The 19683-nt window shown below is 43.0% G+C and overlaps 1 protein-coding gene across 3 annotated transcripts in view; it reads left to right on the top strand.

Moving 5' to 3' along the window:
- Positions 1-19319, top strand: part of CCN4 (cellular communication network factor 4) — a 39731-nt gene extending 20412 nt beyond the window's left edge. For 2 of the 3 annotated variants that reach the window (XM_009941664.2, XM_075415215.1), the window contains exons 2-5: positions 10265-10544; positions 14032-14289; positions 16157-16350; positions 16881-19319. In XM_009941664.2, coding sequence (XP_009939966.1) covers positions 10265-10544; positions 14032-14289; positions 16157-16350; positions 16881-17180 — 1032 coding nt within the window. In that variant the 3' untranslated portion in view covers positions 17181-19319. Of the gene's footprint in view, positions 1-10264; positions 10545-14031; positions 14290-16156; positions 16351-16880 lie in introns of those variants that run through there. The other variant, XM_009941665.2, reaches the window with a different exon arrangement.
- The last annotated feature ends 364 nt before the right edge of the window (positions 19320-19683 follow it).

The raw sequence follows: 19683 nt of genomic DNA, 5'->3' as shown, positions 1-19683 counted from the left end.
GTGAGGCAGGTGTTGGTTTCTTCTCCCAAGTAACAAGCAATAGGACCAGAGGCAATGGCCTCAGGTTGCTTCAGGGGAGGTTTAGATTGGATATTAGGAAAAATTTCTTCACTGAAAGAGTGGTCAGGCATTGGAATAGGCTGCCCAGGGATGTGGATGAGTCACCATCCCTGGAGCTGTTCAAAAAATATGAAGATTTGTCACTTCGGGACACAGTTTAGTAGGCGTGGTGTTGGGTTGATGGTTGGACTTGATGATCTTAGAGGTCTTTTCCAACCTATGATTCTAATGTTCTGCAATCATTTTCTGGTTTATCTTCAGGTCCTTCTAGACTGTACAATTGTCCAACATCTTCTGTTTGTCCGAAGGATGTTTCTGACCTCTGTGTCTTCCATCTCCATCTCATAAAATCCTATAAGCTACAGTTACCAAAATAGGCCATACTCAGTGCAAAATTATCCTTTTACAATGGGACTCTTCACCTGGAAATGCTGCTGTTTATTCAGACAGGTTGTAGGCTCCATGTGTTATTTACTTAACTACATGGATGTAGCAATGCAGTCTTACTGCTCATCTTCCACTGAGAGTCTTGAGGTAGCTTTGATATAATGGCACAACACTATATTAAATGGCAGGTTTGTTTTTTTTTTGAATGAAGCCACACATGCCATGTGCTCCAAATCAGCCATTAAAGTAGCAATAGCAGCAGCTTCTCTTTCCTTCTATTATCTCGAAATCTTCCAGCTACAAAACCAGACTTCTGGTAGGTTTCCTGTTACATGATAAAATAATAATTAGCTGCCAAGTAGTATTTCTGGCTATGTTCATCATAGGAGAAGGGGTGGACCTGGAAAACAAAATTGTTTTGTTTGCAGTAAATGCACCAATTAGAAAAAAATTAGTTTTTATCTCTTTGTGCCAGCATCAGACTTTGGGTGGCACAACACAGGGTTGAACTGATGGAGATATCTTGTTAGTTGGTTGGGTTCATGGGCATATTCCGTATGCAGTTTTGACAGGGTATGCATTCACAGGCTGCTGGAAGCGCTAGTTGTCATTGCCCTCTGGAGGTCTTTAATCCAGCAGCTGGGGATGGAGAATTCAGAACCAAGCTGGGTGACCTGTCCCAGTGCTGCACCTCTCTCCTAGTGAAGCAGTTGCCTTCCTGGAGTTCAGGCTAAACATCCCCAACTACATTTTGTGGCAGCTGCCCATTAGTACACCCTCTGCTGCCACTGAGGAGAATGGACTGGTACTAGATCACCTGTTAGCCTCTTTGCCAGACTAACCTAGGCCAGTTTCCTCAGCATCTTTCCTGGGTCATGGCCTTTAGGTCTCTTACCATCTTGTTTGCTGTCCTCTCAACTGCCAATTCCTTGATACCCATTTAAAGTGAGGGGTCAGAACTGTAGTCTGGGCAGTGAATTAATATTTTGAGAACCCACAAAGATTCTTTCCTGTATTCTGACTAAACAAACTACTAAACACTGGCAAAAAAAGAGCAAGCAACTAGCCCTTAGTACATGTTTCCAGAAAGACACATTGACAGTTGGAAAATAAAGTGATCAACTCGGAAAGGCAAAGCTAGGGGGAAGTAGCAGTGGAAACTTGATACAGGAGGAAAATTGTGATTTAAAGGAAATAGGGATACATAACTTCATCAGTTCATCAGCAGCTCTAGGGAAGTACAGATATTAGGTCAAGCAAACAGTTTTAGATTTGAGAATGTAAATAACAATTAAATTTTTAAATGAAAAGTTGTTTTTAGTCAAAATATTCTGCACTGGAACAGAAACAGATAATTGTTGATACTTGAAAATAATTTCTATTTTGAAAACAAAAATTATTTTTAAAAATGCCACAAGACCTGTCCTATTTTTGCCATAGAGAAAAATAAATAAGTGGAGCTTCTTAATTTTGCTTACCTTATTTTTTTGCTTAGCTTGGGATAGAATGTCCCAAGGGAGTGAGAGGACAGAAGACACCTTCCCTTTGATTTCAAGGCCATGGCTGAAACACAGGAGATAAACAAGCGCAAAACATCGCTAATTGCAGAGTAAAACCTCTGCCAAAGCAGCCTGCCCTTGTCTGGGAGCTGGAACTGTGATACTGCTTTTGTTACCGAGCTCATGGCTCATATGTCAACATCTTGTTCTGTAGTTTTAGGGTGGTTTGTAAGTCTATGACCTTGGATGGTCCAAACGCACTCTCATTTGTTCTGCTCTCCATTTTCCTGAAAATGAAGTCTGTTAACTGATGCCTTCTGGAGGCTCTTCTCCAGTGGTTCTCCAGATGTTCCCTGTTACCTTCCAAAGTCTAGTTCAAGCTAGTTTCACTGTATGAGCTCATCAGCTGCACAAACCGAACATGTGTAGCACGAGACATTGAAACGTTCTCAGAGCACAGAAACTATGCCATTTATTATCCTGATTAGTGGAGTCTGTGGTGGCAGTGTCAATTTGTTGGTGATGTCCAAACATTTTTAGGTCATCCTCTTGAAAGTGAATGCTACTCTTACTGGAACAACACACATGAGAATTAGGTTCTTTCTCACAGGGAAGTTCTTTCCCTCTGAGCGCTCCACAGAAAAATGTGCAGAAAATGTGAGGCCACAGGAGTTTGCCAGCATGAGCAATATTTTGACAAAAAGTCGTGAATGTATGTAATCTTTACTCTGTAATTGTCTAAACTGAATTAGAAAAAACTATTCCAAATATCTGCCTACATTCTTCCCACAGATACATTTCCCAAAATAATGTTATGGGAAGTTTAGGGTTGTCATCAGCGGCGCTGAGTCTAGTTGGAGGCCAGTGGTGTTCCCCAGGGGCAGTACTGGGCCCAGTCTTGTTTAACTTCTTCATCGATGACCTGGATGAAGAGTTAGAATGTACCCTCAGCAAGTTTGCTGATGACACAAAACTGGGAGGTGTGGTAGATACACCGGAAGACTGTGCTGCCATTCAGCGAGACCTGGATAGGCTGGAAAGCTGGGCAGAGGGGAACTTGATGAGGTTCAACAAGGGCAAGTGCAGGGTCCTGCACCTGGGGAGGAAAAACCCCATGCACCAGTACAGGCTTAGGGTGGACCTGCTGGAGAGCAGCTCTGTGGAGAGGGACCTGGGAGTACTGGTGGACGACAGGTTAACCATGAGCCAGCAGTGTGCCCTGGCTGCCAAGAAAGCAATGGGATCCTGGGATGCATTAGGAGGAGTGTGGCCAGCAGGTCAAGGGAGGTTCTCCTTCCCCTCTACACTGCTCTAGTGAGGCCCTATCTGGAGTACAGCATCCCCACTTCAAGAAAGATGAGGAGCTACTGCAGAGAGTCCAGTGGAGGGCTACGAGGATGATGAGGGGACTGGAGCATCTGTCCTACGAGGAGAGGCTGAGGGAGCTGGGCTTGTTCAGCCTGAAGAAGAGAAGGCTGTGAGGGGACCTAATAAATGCTTATAAATATCTGAAGGGTGGGTGTCAGGAGGATGTGGCCAGACTCTTTTCATTGGTGCCCAGTGACAGGACAAGGGGCAATGGGCACAAACTGAAGCATAGGAAGTTCCGTCTGAACATGAGGAAGAATTTCTTCCCTCTGAGGGTGACGCCTGGACAAGGTCCTGTGCAGCCTGCTGTAGGTGACCCTGCTTTGGCAGGGGCGGTTGGACTAGATGACCCACAGAGGTCCCTTCCAACCGCTACCGTTCTGTGATTCTGTGAAGTTGATTGTTTATCACTCACAGATCCACAGAAATTTTAATGGTTAACTTCTTGTGAATATTTTATTTTCCTTGGCTATTTAATGTTATGCTTCATGCAGAACGTTCCTTTCTGCTCAGCCTACAGTGCACAGCAAAAATAAATCCAGCTGGCACCTGATATCAATGAAACTGTCTTACAGTTTCTGGGTTCAGAGTCTGTTAATTTTCAATATATTCTGGAGATTCGATGTCTGGGATCAATTTTAATGAGGTATCTAGAAGCTCATGTGTGCTCTGGGGAAGACGAGACCTGAATAATCGTGTTTTCCTTTTACCATTACGTGTCCTGTGGAATCTGATTTATAGCTCTCTCCTGATGGTAGCTCACTTGTCACTAGTCTTACCTTGTGGTATTTTATGAGCATTCATGAGGACTTAGGGATTTGTAGCAGGAGTATAACAGTGAGGAAGTCCTGATGGTGCTGTGATTACTGCTCATCTTGCTGTAAGAACTGGTTCTTTGTCTACCCATCTGTTTTGGGTGTAACAATAACACAAATATTCAGTGATATTCAGCTTAGAAGTTCCAACTGAGGCAGATCAAGAAAGAATCATCTACCTTGAGAGCCAGGTCCTGTTTGTCATTGTCAATGTGCCCATCTATCTGATTCGCACCATGAGTTGTTAACTTTTGTCTCTTCTGGGATGAAACTAAGCAATCTCTAAGCTTGCCCAGCAATGTAACCGAGGGATGGAAGGGTATGTGGCTTGACTGGATAGATATTTATATTTTATTTTGTCTTTTTGCTTTTACTTCTTTATTAAGCTCCAGCACTGGGAACAGTGCTACGTCAGCTTGTTATTAGGATGTTTGCAACTCTGTGAATGTGGATGTTAGTCTCCTGGGGTGCTTCTAAAAATTATTTTAGTTTGTGAGAACATTTAGGGCAGTACATGATGTTGTATTTGGCTCTAGGGGCGTTTCTGCTTGTGCTGTCTAAATAGTTCAGCCAGTAGGTGGAACCAGAAGAAAGCAGATGTGCTGTCTGCCAGAGGGACGCTACAAATGCACAGTCCTTTCCTGGCAGATACATCCCTCTGTGACTGCTTAAGGTTGTGTTTTTAACTTCAGTGTCTCTGTTTAGGACAGCCAAACTGCAAAATCTGGAGTTATTTCTGACCAGTGACAGGCTGCAGCTGCCAGGCCTGTGTGCATGAACTCCCGCTGGTAGGGATGTTTGGGTCAGCCTGCAAATCAGCTAATTTGATGGGACAGAAGTAAGGAGGACATTTTAATAAAGATTTCCTCACTGATCATTTTCTCTTGTGAATGCATCAGAGATGGAGGATGCGGGATAATCCAGATTGCTTCGTATCCCTCCGTCAATGACATCTGACATTTGCTCAGAAAGGCAGTATCAGAAATGTAGATTAAAATTATTCCTTTAGTGTGTTCTAAGGTGGGAAATTAAAAGGGGTCCACACAATAGCATGTGCCCAGCAGAACTGCTTGTGCAGCTGGGAGTGAACTCAAAAGTCCTGCTTTTAGACCACACTACCACCAAGGAGAAAACAGCAGGAGGTGATAAGGTACTATGGTTTGAGCAGATCTCTGTCTGCCGATCCCTCATAACACTTTCCCCAGCTCTGCCAATAGTAGCCAGAGGAACTGAATTTAGAAGTCACCATACTTTTTGGATTTTTTCCCCATCAATTAACTGATAGGCAAGAACATGGATAGTTTCTCACTACCTTCACGCAGCTCATCGTGGTGAGAAAAATACTTGAAAGAAAAATACTTTAAGAGTAAGACCTTGCCTCACTGAAACAGTGAAATCAATACACATGAATATATTTTTAAACTTCTGTAAAAACTGAAAGCAAAGGAATATATTGCACTGCATCTAGGGCTTTGCTGCTTAAAAGCAGAGCTGGAGGTTTCCTCATGCGTTTTGTTAAAGTGCTGCTATGTATCTGGCTGCCTTGCAGTTTGGACTGTATACACTCATTTCAACACTGTAGTTTGGTCTTTCCAGTTTTCAAAACTAAACCAAAATTTCACTACAATATTTTCCAACAAATAGAAAATCTATTTTGCCAGTAGGTAAGACATGCTGCTAAAATGCTACTATCAATTGTGTATCTGAGACATGGATAGTAAAACTCATGGCTATTAAAAATACTGAGTCTGTGGTCATGACAGGCAATGAATCCTTTTTTATTTTCTCCTTCTCTCCTCTTGAATCTGAACACAGAAATTAGCTGGAAATTGTTGCTAGTGAAATATTATTCTCTGCAAATGTAAAAAGAAAGTAATTTTGGAGCTTGCCAAGCATAAATTAGTAGCGACTTGAATAAAGAGTTATCAGCTATGGCAGGGTGCGAAAGGCTTCATCTAGATTTAATGAGAATGGGCTTGTACATCCAAACACAGCAAAATTAGACCTCATTAATATCTTGAGGTGGAATATTTTCTCCTTAGCATGTAAGATAGCAAACCTCCAGATCCCAAATTTGAAGAGTAATTATACAAAACAAGTTAATTACCAGTACCTGGAAAAATTAATTTCCTAGCAGACATATTCTTTTATCATTCTGATATTTTAAAATAAACTGTCAAATACATGGAGCTGTGCTTTTTGGTGTTCAGGTTCTCTTCATGCTAATTTTGAATTTCTTACAAAACCGTTGTCATTTTGTATGTTATATTGACCAGAAAGTCATGATTCCTTAACTTACAGGAGACTTTGCTTGCTTGCTTGGTTGGTTGATTGGTTGCTTTTTTTGTAGTTAAGGATGGGCATTGACGAAGGCCATTGCTGTGAGGTTTCCTGTTAATAGCGCCTGTGGAAAAAGTTGGTTTTATTAAGGCATTTATAAAGTATTAGTATTCATGATGTCTTAATGATCATACCTATTAAGAAGAAAGTGTCTATATCCGCAAATGTTCTGGGATATTGAAGTAGTAGGGATGAATGACCGCTGCAGAGGGATTTAGATATACCAGTGATGACAACTGACCATGGAAAAGGAAAAGCCAATACTTTTATAAAATAATAATTATTTCTCCCATAGCAAAGCTCCGAGGGACTTAGGAGGGAAGAGGAGGAGGGCCTGGAAGCTGTACATGTTGTGCAATTCCTCTAGGGTCCAGTGGACAACAGTTTCCAAAGGCTGGGTTTTGATTGTGTGCTGATGGAGTCTAGGGCAGAGTGCCACTCACATCTCTCCATGCCTTCCCTATTTGTAAAATATGTAAGTCATAGTATTTTGATGCCTATCCACATCGATTGAAGGTGTTCATGTAGCCCATACTAAGTGTCCTTCCTATGGCTTACCCAGACATACCACTAGACGTTTCAGTCAGCATGTCCAAGAACTACAACATCTAGTCATTATAAGGATACTTGAAAAGCTTCCTTGACCGGCTCCAGCTTTAGTCCCTAGAGGAAAGGCTGTTAAATAATTTGCTCTAAATTCCTGTCTATCACAAGCCACCGAACGGCTCCAAGCTACCCAGTCCTTGACAAGAATTCAGCCTCAGTGCTTCGTATATTAACTAAAACCATCAGATTTTATTGGTTCCTCTTTTGCACAGAACACTTTCATACCTACACAGGGTAGAAGCTGGTTGCTTGCTCATGCTGACAATAGAAATAAGGTACTGTGAAGGATTGAGCCATGGCAATGGGCTCTTTAAATACCTGTGTGACTTTTGTCTGTGTGTATCTGGATTTTATTATTAAGTACTTTTTTAATGATCAGCAACAAAGTAAATAGGTTCATTGCACTTGAAGAGGAATCTCTTCTCAAGTGACAGATCATTGCTCCTGCTCAAATTATTGTGAGTGGAATGAAAAATACCACTAGTAAAAGGCCAGCGCTTTTCATTGATCTGAATGTTCCTCTTTTAACAACTCTGGCAGCATCAAGAAGCCTTAAAGTGGGAGTAAATTATATTGGTATGTTTTAGTTTAAACTTGAATTTAAATGGGATTTTAAGCCAACTTTAAAGCCAACTGTTTGTAAAGAGGGCCTTGATAGAATTGGGAATTGTGCCCAGAGCAAACACATTGCCTGTTTGGCAGTGATTAGCAATGTGTTAACAATTTAGTATTCTAAATAGATGGTAAGTAATTACTAATACTTAAATATACTTTCAGACACACCAGAGCAGGTTTAGAAATTTGCTTTAATAAATTTCAGTCTGCTAACAAGGAAGCTGTAGGAGACTGTAAAGGGCTTTGCAGAGGTATCCTAACGGGTAGCTCATCGGCTGAGAGTTCACAATTCTTGGGGACGCTTTTCACCACAAAGTCTTGGGGTGGGGAGTTTTCTCTGTGAAGAGGTGGTGACAAGCCTTTGTTTTGAGACACCTGAAACTGTGAGAACAAAACACTGGGGAATATATAGTACAGCACGAAGTAGCCAGGAATGGATGGTTAAACCACAACAGATTGCCTTAGTAATTTCTAGACCTTGACTTTCCTTGTTTGAACTGTATAGGGTTACACACTTACTCTTTACAGGACTCACATCTTGTCACCAGGAAGGGCTTCTGGACCACATGTGCCCAAGCAGGGTCATATTCTGGCTGCTGTTGCTAGCCTGTAAATTACCTCATTTGTTTCTGTGCCTGAGCTACTGCGCACTGCTTGACCCCCCATGTAGAGCTCAGATTTTCTGTGAAGTGACCCTGTTAGAAAAGGCACATCTTTGCTCTGTCACTGGGCTGGTTTGCACCCTTCCTGCACCACAGCCATGGCTGGTGTGTTAAATGTCATCCAGAGTTTGCTCTGCAGGGACTGGAGAGTACAGAAGAAAATGAACCTTTACCTTCTGCGGGTTTTGCTATGAGCTAAGGTACCCCACCTTTCCATTATCTCCGTAAGAGTGACCTGAATGTGTCTACTGGATTAGCATCACTGCATTGCATTAATCCCTTTTCTTTCTTGATTGATCTTCATCAGATTTTTTATCATATTTTCAGATTTTGAATTAATTTGCAGATTTTTTTTTTCTTATTTGCCAAGGAAATGGAGATCAGGAAATGGAAACTTGGCAGTATCTTCCCCATAAAATTTTCCTTCCTTTCTCACTGTGATGACAAATATTTGTGCATGGCTAATGGGAGAAAGACTAACATTATGAAGCTTCATTTGTACTCGTCCAACTTCTAGGTCCCACGGTGACTCCATGTAGAGCAAAAGCATGTGCCAAAAGGTGTAGGTGGAAAATCACTGCAGAAATATCCCAATTGTTTGACTGTGTGGGCCAGGGCAACGTCATGCGAACTATAGTATGAGACCCGAAAGACCACATAGCAGGCAACAGACAGACCTAAGATCCTCATGACTACTTTAGGATTCGCAGAGAGCACTTCTTCTGAATATAGTAGTCTGGACACTGTAAAGAATGGATAATGGTGTTTGTCAGAGTTATAGGAAGAGGTGTTAGTTTGCCAGAGGAAATGCATGACTCTTACTTTATATTTTTTTTATTATTATTATTTTTGGGTTTTTTAAAATGTTATAACCATAGTGTAGGTTCGTTGCTTAGGACTGGGATTCTGTCAGGGAGCTGAACTACAAGTGTGTTGTGTTACAGGGGTAGAGACAAGTAAAACATTTTTCAGAGGTGGGTGAACTTGTGCATCAAGACATTCGCAGACATTTAGGCAGATTTTGGATTCAGAGGTTATCTTTCCTGTCTCTAATCTCGTCTCTATTCAAGTCAAAGGGCTGGAACATTGTAAGACAACAGTTGTTGTGGTATTAGTGGAATTGCAAGAAGAAACAAAGTGGCTCAGACATTCTCATGAGGTCCATGATGGTGTGCTAGGCCTGTGGGTTTCAGATCATCCTCACAACACAGAGATTGATGACTGTATGTCTTGTGAGGGTGGTGGGCTCACAGCCCTGCTCCTGGTTCCCTCGTGCATTTATAGGATTCCATGTTTTGGTTGCGAGACCCACACAAATGTACACAAATCTGAGGAAGATGAGGCCAAATGGGGCCACATGTCATGTGCTTTCACACTGCAATACAATGACCTTTATCTTTCTCGGTAACACAAAGGGCAGTGACTGCTGCCTGCGGAAGCCTTTGGGCAGCCAAGAGGCACTAAAGCCATCTCTCCACAAGCAGGCACAACAGCTATGAGGGGGCACAATCCTCTGCCAGAGCCAAGCACCACAGGGTGACACAGGCTGGAGATGTCACACCTTCTTCTCATGTATCAAAGGGGTCTTGACTTGTGCCTGTGTTCCTACATGGAGAGACACCTCTGTTTAGAGCAGAGAGGTCTGAAAAAGGCTGAGTGCCAGCAGGCTGGGGCTATGTGGTTTGGGTGCTAGTCCAAGCTGCAGGGCACTTGCCCTCAGCTGGTATCTGAAGAGGTTTACAACAGAGCAGTGACCGCTCCTTTTTCACGGCTCTTTGACATGACATTTATTACTTGGTTTCCTTGTGGTCTCTTCAGACTTCAGGGGATTTTAACTGAAGACTAATCACCACAGGGTTCGGAGCCCCCTTTTCTCTGGAACACTCTCCAAGCTGTATTTCTCTGTTTGTAGGCCACTGCCCAGACCTCCACCTCCATGAACCCCACCATCCCCACCGCAACAGAGGCCTACACGAGGACTCAATACTGTAAGTGGCCGTGCGAGTGTCCGAAGTCCCCACCTCGGTGCTCAGTAGGCGTCAGCCTGGTCACAGATGGCTGCGACTGCTGCAAGATGTGTGCCAAGCAGCGTGGAGAAAGTTGCACTGAGGCCGACACCTGTGACTTCCACAGGGGCTTGTACTGTGACTACAGTGGAGACAGACCTAGGTACGAAATAGGAGTATGTGCACGTAAGTGATGTACATATATTTTTGGCTTAGATATACATTGACAGCTCCCCTGAGTCTGAACAATGGCTGAGATTTATGTCGTTAGATACCTGAGTGTATGCTCATCAACTCCTCCATTCATCATCTTCCATTTCCTTAAAGCTGTCTTCATTCTTAGGGCAGTTGGCTGGGTGAGAAATTACATCTGAATTCTTGCTCTTTGAGTTGGCTGCAGTCAAGAGCAAGGAGCAACCAGCATTTGCAGGTCTTCATATTTGCAAGTAGATGATTCTGTATTCCCCATAATAGGAGAAGGTGCTATAGTGGCTTGGGAATGAAGGTAGGATAGGTATGCAGCTGGCTTTAAAGACAAGCAATATGGGTGTCTACATGAAAACCATGACATTAAGGAGGTACTTTTGGCTTATTCCCAACAGTGGATCCCTAGGAAGGATAGCATATACTATCCTGTCAAGAGGGTCAGGGATGAATCCTGACAAAGGGATGACTCCTAGCAAAGTTTCTTGGCGACAAATTGAGGTCTGAGCCTTAATCTTACAATGGTTTCAGTCATGTTTGGTGCTGTGAAGCTGAAGGATTTCTTCCTGCCTGTTGTAACAACCTCTTGGTGGGATAATCCATGTGACTGGAATGTTTTTGTTCAAGAAGAAGAGGAAAAATAAATGAGCTAGTGTTTTGTGTGTCACGGATACATTCACTTGTTCTGAGATACAGAATCTGATCCACTCATAAATGTCATAAATGACAGAAAATCTTTACTCTGAGAATGATTAAAAGGGAAAGGATCATGAGTACAACCACACAGATAGTGGATCAGAAAGCATGCTGAGTGTTTAGCAAGTTGTGAGAACATATTGGTTGTAGCTTGAGATTCATAAACAGGAAAAAGCCATTTTAGAAGGAAAGTTTTCTAGTCTGGAATATCACCATGAATGAGGTACTAACAGAAAATTTAAAAATGGAAGGAAACCTGGAGGAGAGCTGATTGTGAGATGAACAGATAGAACAACTGATCCACAGGAAAGAGAAAAGATTGCAAACAGTGGGCTTCAACAAACTTAGAAAATCAGCAGAACTTTCACAAAGGGTAGGTCTGCGGGATAAAGAGGCTCAGGGTGGCTGGCAGTTTCTTACTGAAATGATATTAGGGGTGGCTGTTCCTCAGCAGAAGGATGGGAAGTGTAGTGAGAAATGAACTTGTATTTGAATTAGCTCAGCCACAAAAAAACAGCAGGCACAAAGTGCAGTCTAACCAGATTTTTGTAGGATATGGGCAAAACAACAAGAAAAGGTATGTGTAAGGAGCCATAAGCTTCAACAGTGATTTACAAGATTAGAAAAGATTCAAGGTTAAGAAAAGAGGATATGAGATCATTCAAATGTATTATCTGGAGTGTCTGTGGAGCATTCATGGGAGGTCTGTAAGAACAGGTTAGACAAACATTTGTCAAGAATGACATTGTTACAGCTGGCTCTGCGTTGGGAGAGGAAAAGAATGTGGATGTTGTCTCAAATCTACCTCAGCCTTCCTATGGCCTGTTTGAAGACCTTCATGTTGCTTCACATTTATTTATTTAAATGCTTACCTCCTTAATTTAAATTTTTTTGTATTTGTCGTTCTCCCATACATCACAGGCATTCAGTATGCCTGTGACAACAGCACTGTGATGTAGGAAGGTTGATCCCCAGCTTCCTCAGTGAGGTCTAGAAGGATCACCAGTCCAATGCACTTTTACATGCCTACTGCCGGGACAATGTATCCCCTATTATGTGACATTTATGGCTATATGGTGAGGGGCATTGTGGCATGCACAGCTGAGGGACAATGAGAAGTAGGTCTTTCCATGGTTGGGAAGTGGCTTGTCTCTGGATGACGCAGAAAGCTGTGGTCTTCCCCTTGCTTTCAACATCCAGGTAGATGTACATGACAGGATCTGCTGACGTGTTCTTTCCTGTGCACTGGGTCATATATAGGCTGCATCACCCCACTCTGAGTACACCAGCTATTGCTCTCACCACAGGGTGAGTGAAGGCAAGAGCCGGACTCCTGTGCTGGGTGTTGGGAACTAACCGCTGTAAGGAATTTGCTTTGCAACTGGATGCCAGAAGCAAGGTCTAGAGAATACAATGCATGCAGGACTACAGAAAAAATGCAATCTGTGGAAAACAAAGATCCTGAAAGAGCTAGGAATAGATCTAGCAGCAGATTCAGCATGAAGGGGATCTTTTTGTGATGAATCTCTTGGTGTATGAGACTGCAGGAGGCTGAGTTAAGACAGTCCAGGAAGGACATGCTGGTAGCAAAACACCAGGAAATACGGCATTTTCTTAAACTGTCATAATCTGCGTGCACACCTAGAAATTCAACTGAAACCTCAGCTCCGGTTCCAGCACTAAGTGATGGCTCTTCAATACAAAGGCTGAAGCATTATCAAAATTGGAGCTGAACACAATCTGGAGATCTGGATATGTGCTTCAAATGTCAACAAGTCTCATTTTTGTGCAGAAGAAGGATTTGAATTTGATGTTTTCATTCAGCCCATCCTAAAAATAGGAGGCCTTTGCAGAATTTTAATCCAGCATTTCAATTTGTGTTAGCCCTGAAGGACCCACATTGCAGCCCCATTTCTGAACAGACTTAAAACTTGAGCAACCTGATCGATGCGTGTGCACTGCCTCCATGTGACCAAACGAGAAACTGAGGTTTGAATTTTCCATTAGAACATTTCTGCCACTGATTCCAAATAACTGTCCGTAACTTTGAAACAAATAAGTTGCTACTTTATACATCTTGTGTCTTATTTCCTGAATCAATGTCGTTCCTGTTCATGGGCAATAAAAAAGCTTGATTTTTTGTGATTTTATTTAAATATATACATCAAATACTATTTTTCATGGGTTTATAATGTATTACTTCATTTTCCAGAACTGTTCTGTGATAAACTGAGTGGGATCTGGCTTCCTAAATTTAGGAATCCGGTGCCTCTCTAGGTGCTTCTTTGCTACCTTGGCTGTCTTTCTCCTGCTGCTTCAGACAGGTGCAGGCGTTGTGCAGAGCTGTGTGATATATTCGACTCCACGTAGTCCTCTCATATGTCCCTGAAACCCTCAAATTTCAGTCAATATCTGTTTTAATTAGTTTGATATCTCCTGCTGTGAATAAGATTTACCAGCATGCCATGAAATGATTTTTTAAGTGAGCATTTGTGGATAGAAGTCTTTTTTATTTTTTAACATCTTTTTTCCACAAAGCATGAAAAGTTTCATTGTTTTGCTGTGATTTGGAATGAAAACAGCTTCCTAGATGGTGTGACCACATTTGGCTCAGCATCACATGGAATACATCGCTCTGCAGCACAGCCATGTCTCCGCGTTGGCTCTGTTATCCCAGGGAGCAGCTTGGTAAAGAAACACATCAGCGCTGTTTGTTGCCAGCAGTATTTCAACATTGCTCTGTGTGTCTTTCTCTTTTTTTCTTTCCTTTCAGAGATTGTCGGTGTAGGATGTGTCCTCAATGGAGTCAGGTACAACAATGGGGACACATTTCAGCCCAACTGCAAATACAACTGCACGTGCATTAACGGGGCTGTGGGCTGCATTCCCATGTGCACAAACTCACGTCCTCCCCTTGTTTGGTGCCCAAACCCAAAGCTGATTAAGATGGCAGGGAAGTGCTGCGAGCAGTGGATTTGTGATGACTCCAAAAAAATCAGGAAGACATCTCCACGCCACATCTCCTCTGCAGGTATGGTGGGAGTGAGGTGGACCTGTCCTTCATCACCAGGGAACTGAAGTCAGCGTCTCTTCAACCAAAGCATCAGCTTCCACTGCCAGATCTGGCGGGCATCTAGTCTTTGTGTGAACAAGTCACAGAGACTCTTATACAGCATGTAGTGAAGGACAGGACATGCAAACACCAGTGGTGTGCTTGAACTCCTTAGTAGCAATATGAGATTCATCAAACATGATTGTGTGACAAAGCCCCTTTTGAAGCACACATCTGCTGGTGCTTCGAAGATGTCACAAGTCCTTTTTACTTCATCATTTTCTTTCAGTCGGGGCCCTCTGGAAAACAGAATGGGCTCAGTTTGTTTTAGGACTGAGGGTTTATGTCTGGGTTATATTACTTTAGTAGTATGATTTTAAAACCCCTGTGTCTTAGTAGTCCCAAACTTAGATAACACCTGGAAAACAATTATTATGGTGGAAATTTCACTGCCGGGTGTAAAATTGGGCTAACTTGTCTTTATGTTAGTGGCCCTGGTTTCAGCTAGGATAGAGTTAATTTTCTTCCCCGTAGCTGCTGTGACTAGATTTTTAGCAATTCTGGACTGATGACATTACTACCTTTCAACCTGATGACTATTTTATATATTACATAAGGTACCTTCTTTCCCCACATGCACATTCGTGGTGGTGATCATAGAGCCCGCTCCACCACGAATGGTGGTACCATTCGCCTCAATCACTGTCGCAAGTGCTTAGGATGGGTTCACCTTGCCATATATCACAAGTTTACACTCCTAACACCCTGTGATGTAATGCAGTGACATTAGTCACATTAGGCCCATCTTACAGACTATTTTACAAGAGCAGAGCTCAAGGAGACATAGAATGCTTGTCGTAGACCAGGATTTTGGCTCTTTGATGGTAGCGTTTTTTTCCCCAATCATTGGTCTGTGTTTTTGTTACACAGAACAAAGCTTCATTCTCCAATTTGTGGTCTAAAACCACCAGAGTTTAGCCCTCGCTTCTGTCCCTGGTACCTTTGAACTGTGAGGTGGGTCAAAATTCAAAGCATCTACTACTGAAATTGGCCTTCTATCTTTGTGGCCTGTGTCCCAAAATAGGCATAGCACAGCTTTCCTTGCCTGACTTTTTCTCTTGTAAGTAGAAGTCTTACAGAAGGGAGACTAGCATTTATTTCATTTAATATAACAATAAATATAACAGTGAGTAAGTTCAATGCAGCAGAGTTTCCATCAGAGTTTTGCCTGCGGGCTGTACTGTGAGTTGCAGACCAGTGGGGACTTTGGCCGAGGCTGTGAAGGAATCTGAACTGGGGTTGCTGGCTGCTTTCAAAACAGAGCCCAACCTTTCTTCAAGTGGCTGCTGAGCTTGCTGAGAGCTATTCAAGCTGCTCTTCCTCCCAGTGAAAGCCTATGGCTGCTTCCCAAGCCCCTCGGCTATCCGGCAAAGACTGTCAACCACTTTCTGCTACAGGGAATCGATTGAATGGGCTCAGAAATAAACCTTCACGGTGAGATCAGATCTCATCCCTTTTCTGCACTGTCTGGCACAAGCTTCTGTAATTAAGTATTTGTATTGAGGCAGCACCTGGGGGTCTCAAACAAGGACCCCCTTGTGCAAGGCTGCGAAGAGAAATAAAGAAATGAACCCTGGCCCTGAGCATTCACAGCACTGGAGGGTCTGACACAAGTAGGTCAGCAGCAAAGGGGGTGGGATGAGGCAGTTTGCAGGAATGCCAAGCCGCTTCGCTGTGATTTAATTATTTGGGTTAGTGGCCTGCATGTGTAATGAGCCGAGGAGAGGGTGTTTAGTATGGAAAGCTGTCCCAGATGAATAATGTGGGGTTAATCTGGTCTCTGCAGCATATGAGGGAGAGGATGAAGCCTGGCAGAAGAACTGCATCCTTCACACCTCATCCTGGAGTCCCTGCTCAAAGACCTGTGGGCTGGGCATCTCCACCAGGATTTCCAACGACAACGACCAGTGCCGGCTCCTGAAGGAAAGCCGCCTGTGCAACATGCGGCCCTGTGAGGTGGATATAACCAAACACATTAAGGTGGGGACTGTTTCTCCGCACGCCCCTTGAGCTTTCTCTGGACATGGGGTCAGCCTTAGTTTGGCAGCCTTCAGGCCTCTGAGAGCTGCACTTCTGATCTTGGAGGCTGTTAGAGGCTACATGTGGACTCACTGTGCTGCAGAGAGGTCAAAAATGTGTGCTTCCTGTGCTTCTACACACTGGTATGAAAACCTTCCTCTGAGAGCTTTAATTCCAGCCAAAAGGCTCTGGAAAGGAAAGGCAAGCCAAGACCACTGTGTTCACTGATGGTTCAGACAGAGCTGTGGCTCAGTTAGTGGAAAAGCAATGGTGCACGCACTGCTGGTCATGGGTACGAACCGTATTTTGCAATGTAGCTTCTAGCTTCGTGTGTCCAAACATATAAATCTGTTGCACCCTCTAGACCAGGCCTGTAAAATGCTTCCTAAAGGCTTCGAATTCATTTAAATATTGGGCAGACTGTTTGCATGTCCTACCTGTGTCAGCAATGAGTATTCACCTGTCTCTTTGTCTGTTCTTCTCTGGTTTAGCCTGGAAAGAAGTGCCTGGCTGTCTACAGGGCCGATGAACCAATTAACTACACCATCTCAGGATGCGTGAGCAGACGTCCATATAGACCCAAATACTGTGGCGTCTGCACAGACAACAGGTGCTGCACACCCTACAAGTCCAAGACTATTGAAGTGAGGTTTGAGTGCCCAGATGGATCTGAGTTTTCCTGGAAAATCATGTGGATCAATGCTTGTTTTTGCAACCTGAACTGCAAGAACCCCAATGACATCTTTGCCGACTTGGCTCATTACCATGATTACTCTGAGATCGCTAATTAAATTGGCTCAATGCTAGGATTGACCCATTACTCTGATTTTACAGAGGTTTTAAAATAAAGGGAGAGTCTTTCATCCCCTGCCAATGTACAGTTTGTTTTTTCCTGAGGTAGGATTTTATGTCTTGTTTGCCACACTGGTTTTGGAGAGGCCTTGGACAAGCAGAGTTTTCGCTTCTAATAGACCTCTATCTATTAACGACAGCCAGAAGTTCCTCTATGCACAGATTCCAGGACTTAAATGACAGGCCTGTTGGCACTGCCATTTATTAGGCCAGCAGTTTAATTGCCCAAATGAAAGAATATTACACTTGTATGACAGCAAAAGTGCGGTTGTCAGTAGCTTAGACATGAGCTTCAGACTTCATTACTGTCATTTCTTGAATAATGTGATCTAAGCTGGAAAAAGATCGTTGGCCTATATATTTTATTTTCAACATTACACTTCAGTCTTAGATGTTGGTGACCCTTGGCACTAGACTCAGGTTTCTGTCACATTGAGATCAGTCCTAGAAATTCCCCCTCTGTCATTCTCAGTCATATTCCACCCCATGGTTAAATCCATGCGAAGAACCAAGGGTTTCTCTTGAAATCTCTGTTGAAGGAGTCCCTGTCTCACTGCACTAGGCCGGGTGAAAGATTCTCTGTGTCCTGCTATCTTTGCACTCACCTTGATCTCTTGGAGTATCTTGTGCCAGGGACATTTTCACAGTTTCTCTGTCAGCTCTGATCTTGAGAAAGCAGGTGTCAGGCTTCCCATCAGCTCTGCGGGTGAGTGGATGCAAAAGGAGAGGACAACGCTTGGCATAGCTTCTGGTGCATCAGTCACAACTGGGCTGCTGCTTAGAGTAAACATCAATGTAAACATTTTCTGCAGAAGTGGTTTCACATGCAAATGCCAGGTAAGAGAAGAAAAACACTGCCATTATATTTCCAGGCAACACATTAATCATGACTGAAGGACGTTGGAGCCAGTTTTTTCTCCAGTAACTTGTTAGTACAGCACCCATGCACCATGGCACGTTCGCAGTGGCTTCACTTGGGAGAGCAGAAATGTGTTTCTGCATGAGGAACTGTAGTATTTGCTTCCAAAATCCCTGGTAGCACAGCAGAACTGCTGAGTGACACAATGTCTGGAGATCGGGCCAGTACAGGGCTGAAATTCAGATGATGCAACTGTTTTAAATCAGCCACTTCTTTTGCTCTAGTTTCAGTTGGCAAGTTGTCTATCTTCATCTTGATTAACCCAGAGGAAGCGAGATTAGTTCCCCAGAGACATGAATCTTTCTGGCTACAATAAATTAAATTTTCCTGTGAGCAGGCTGAAAATAATGCAATCCCTATGTGAAAACATCTAGGGCACATGCATCATCAAAAGCTGTTAACTTCAATGACATCTTTGTTTTCGTAAAACGATTTGGCCCCTAAATTTTTCATAGAGCTAGGTCATTCCTTAATGCAAAGCTTTTACTATTTCTCTTTTGAAGCTTCCCTGAGATGTCCAGTGGCAGAAAAGAAGGGTGATTCATGTCTGCATGTTCCAGTGCAGGTGCAAATCACCTCTCCTGTTTGTTCTTCTGGTGAGAAGGAACCTGAGAACACCAGCACTTTGCAAGATTCAGCCTCACAACTGCCTTTGGCCTGGATGATGTGACAGGAGAGGTCACATCTGACCTATTCACCTCAACCCAAATGGGAGCTCAGCACTTGCAAGACTGAGAATGCTAAATTTTAAACTCCATCACTTGGTAAAAAAGGAACATGGGGACATAAGAAAAAGAGGGCTTTGCCAAGAAGTTAACAAAGGTTTTCCAAAAGGAAAAATGGTTTGTACTGAGGCACATGGTAGGGAAGCCGTGATAGGATCTCTTTCTCAATAAAATGCCTTAAGTATGACTTGGAATCCTGTGTTCTAGTTCTGGCCCATCTTAAAATGACATCTATATATGTGTGTGTACACACACATTTCTGTGTGTATATCTATACCTATGTACAAGTACATATATATGTGCACATGCACACATAGAAAAGATTATGTGCAGGCAGTTATATTTTATATAAAAACATATACAAACATGTTCATGAATATTTATATTAATATTTGCATATATGTATTCCCATGGTGCAGTCTGTGGTGCATAAAATAGAGTGTGTATATAATGTGCGTTTATACGTATAATCAGTCTTTCTCTGTCTTACATGTAAATATAAGGAAACAAGAAAACAGGATCAAAAGACATACCCAAAACTGTGGCACTTAATAGGTTTGCTTTGCTTTGCAGTTAGCTAACGCTGTAACCCCACAATCAAATGCCGCCATGGCTGAAACACACAGCTTTCAGTGCGAGGTAAAAGAAGCTATTGTAAGCTAATGCATGACCAGCAGCTCCAGTGTTGGTTTTCAGTGAAGTGAATGCCTGGAAACCACAGATCTCACCCAGTGCACCCGAGATGTTTCTGTTTCTAGCCTGGTTTCCTAAGGGAACAAGGCGCATGCAACCACGCCG

This window comes from Opisthocomus hoazin, chromosome 3, assembly GCF_030867145.1.
Source record: "Opisthocomus hoazin isolate bOpiHoa1 chromosome 3, bOpiHoa1.hap1, whole genome shotgun sequence".
Lineage (NCBI taxonomy): Eukaryota > Metazoa > Chordata > Aves > Opisthocomiformes > Opisthocomidae > Opisthocomus > Opisthocomus hoazin.
The sequence above is the reverse complement of the archived record's forward strand: the minus strand, read 5'-3'. Positions and strand labels throughout refer to the sequence as shown.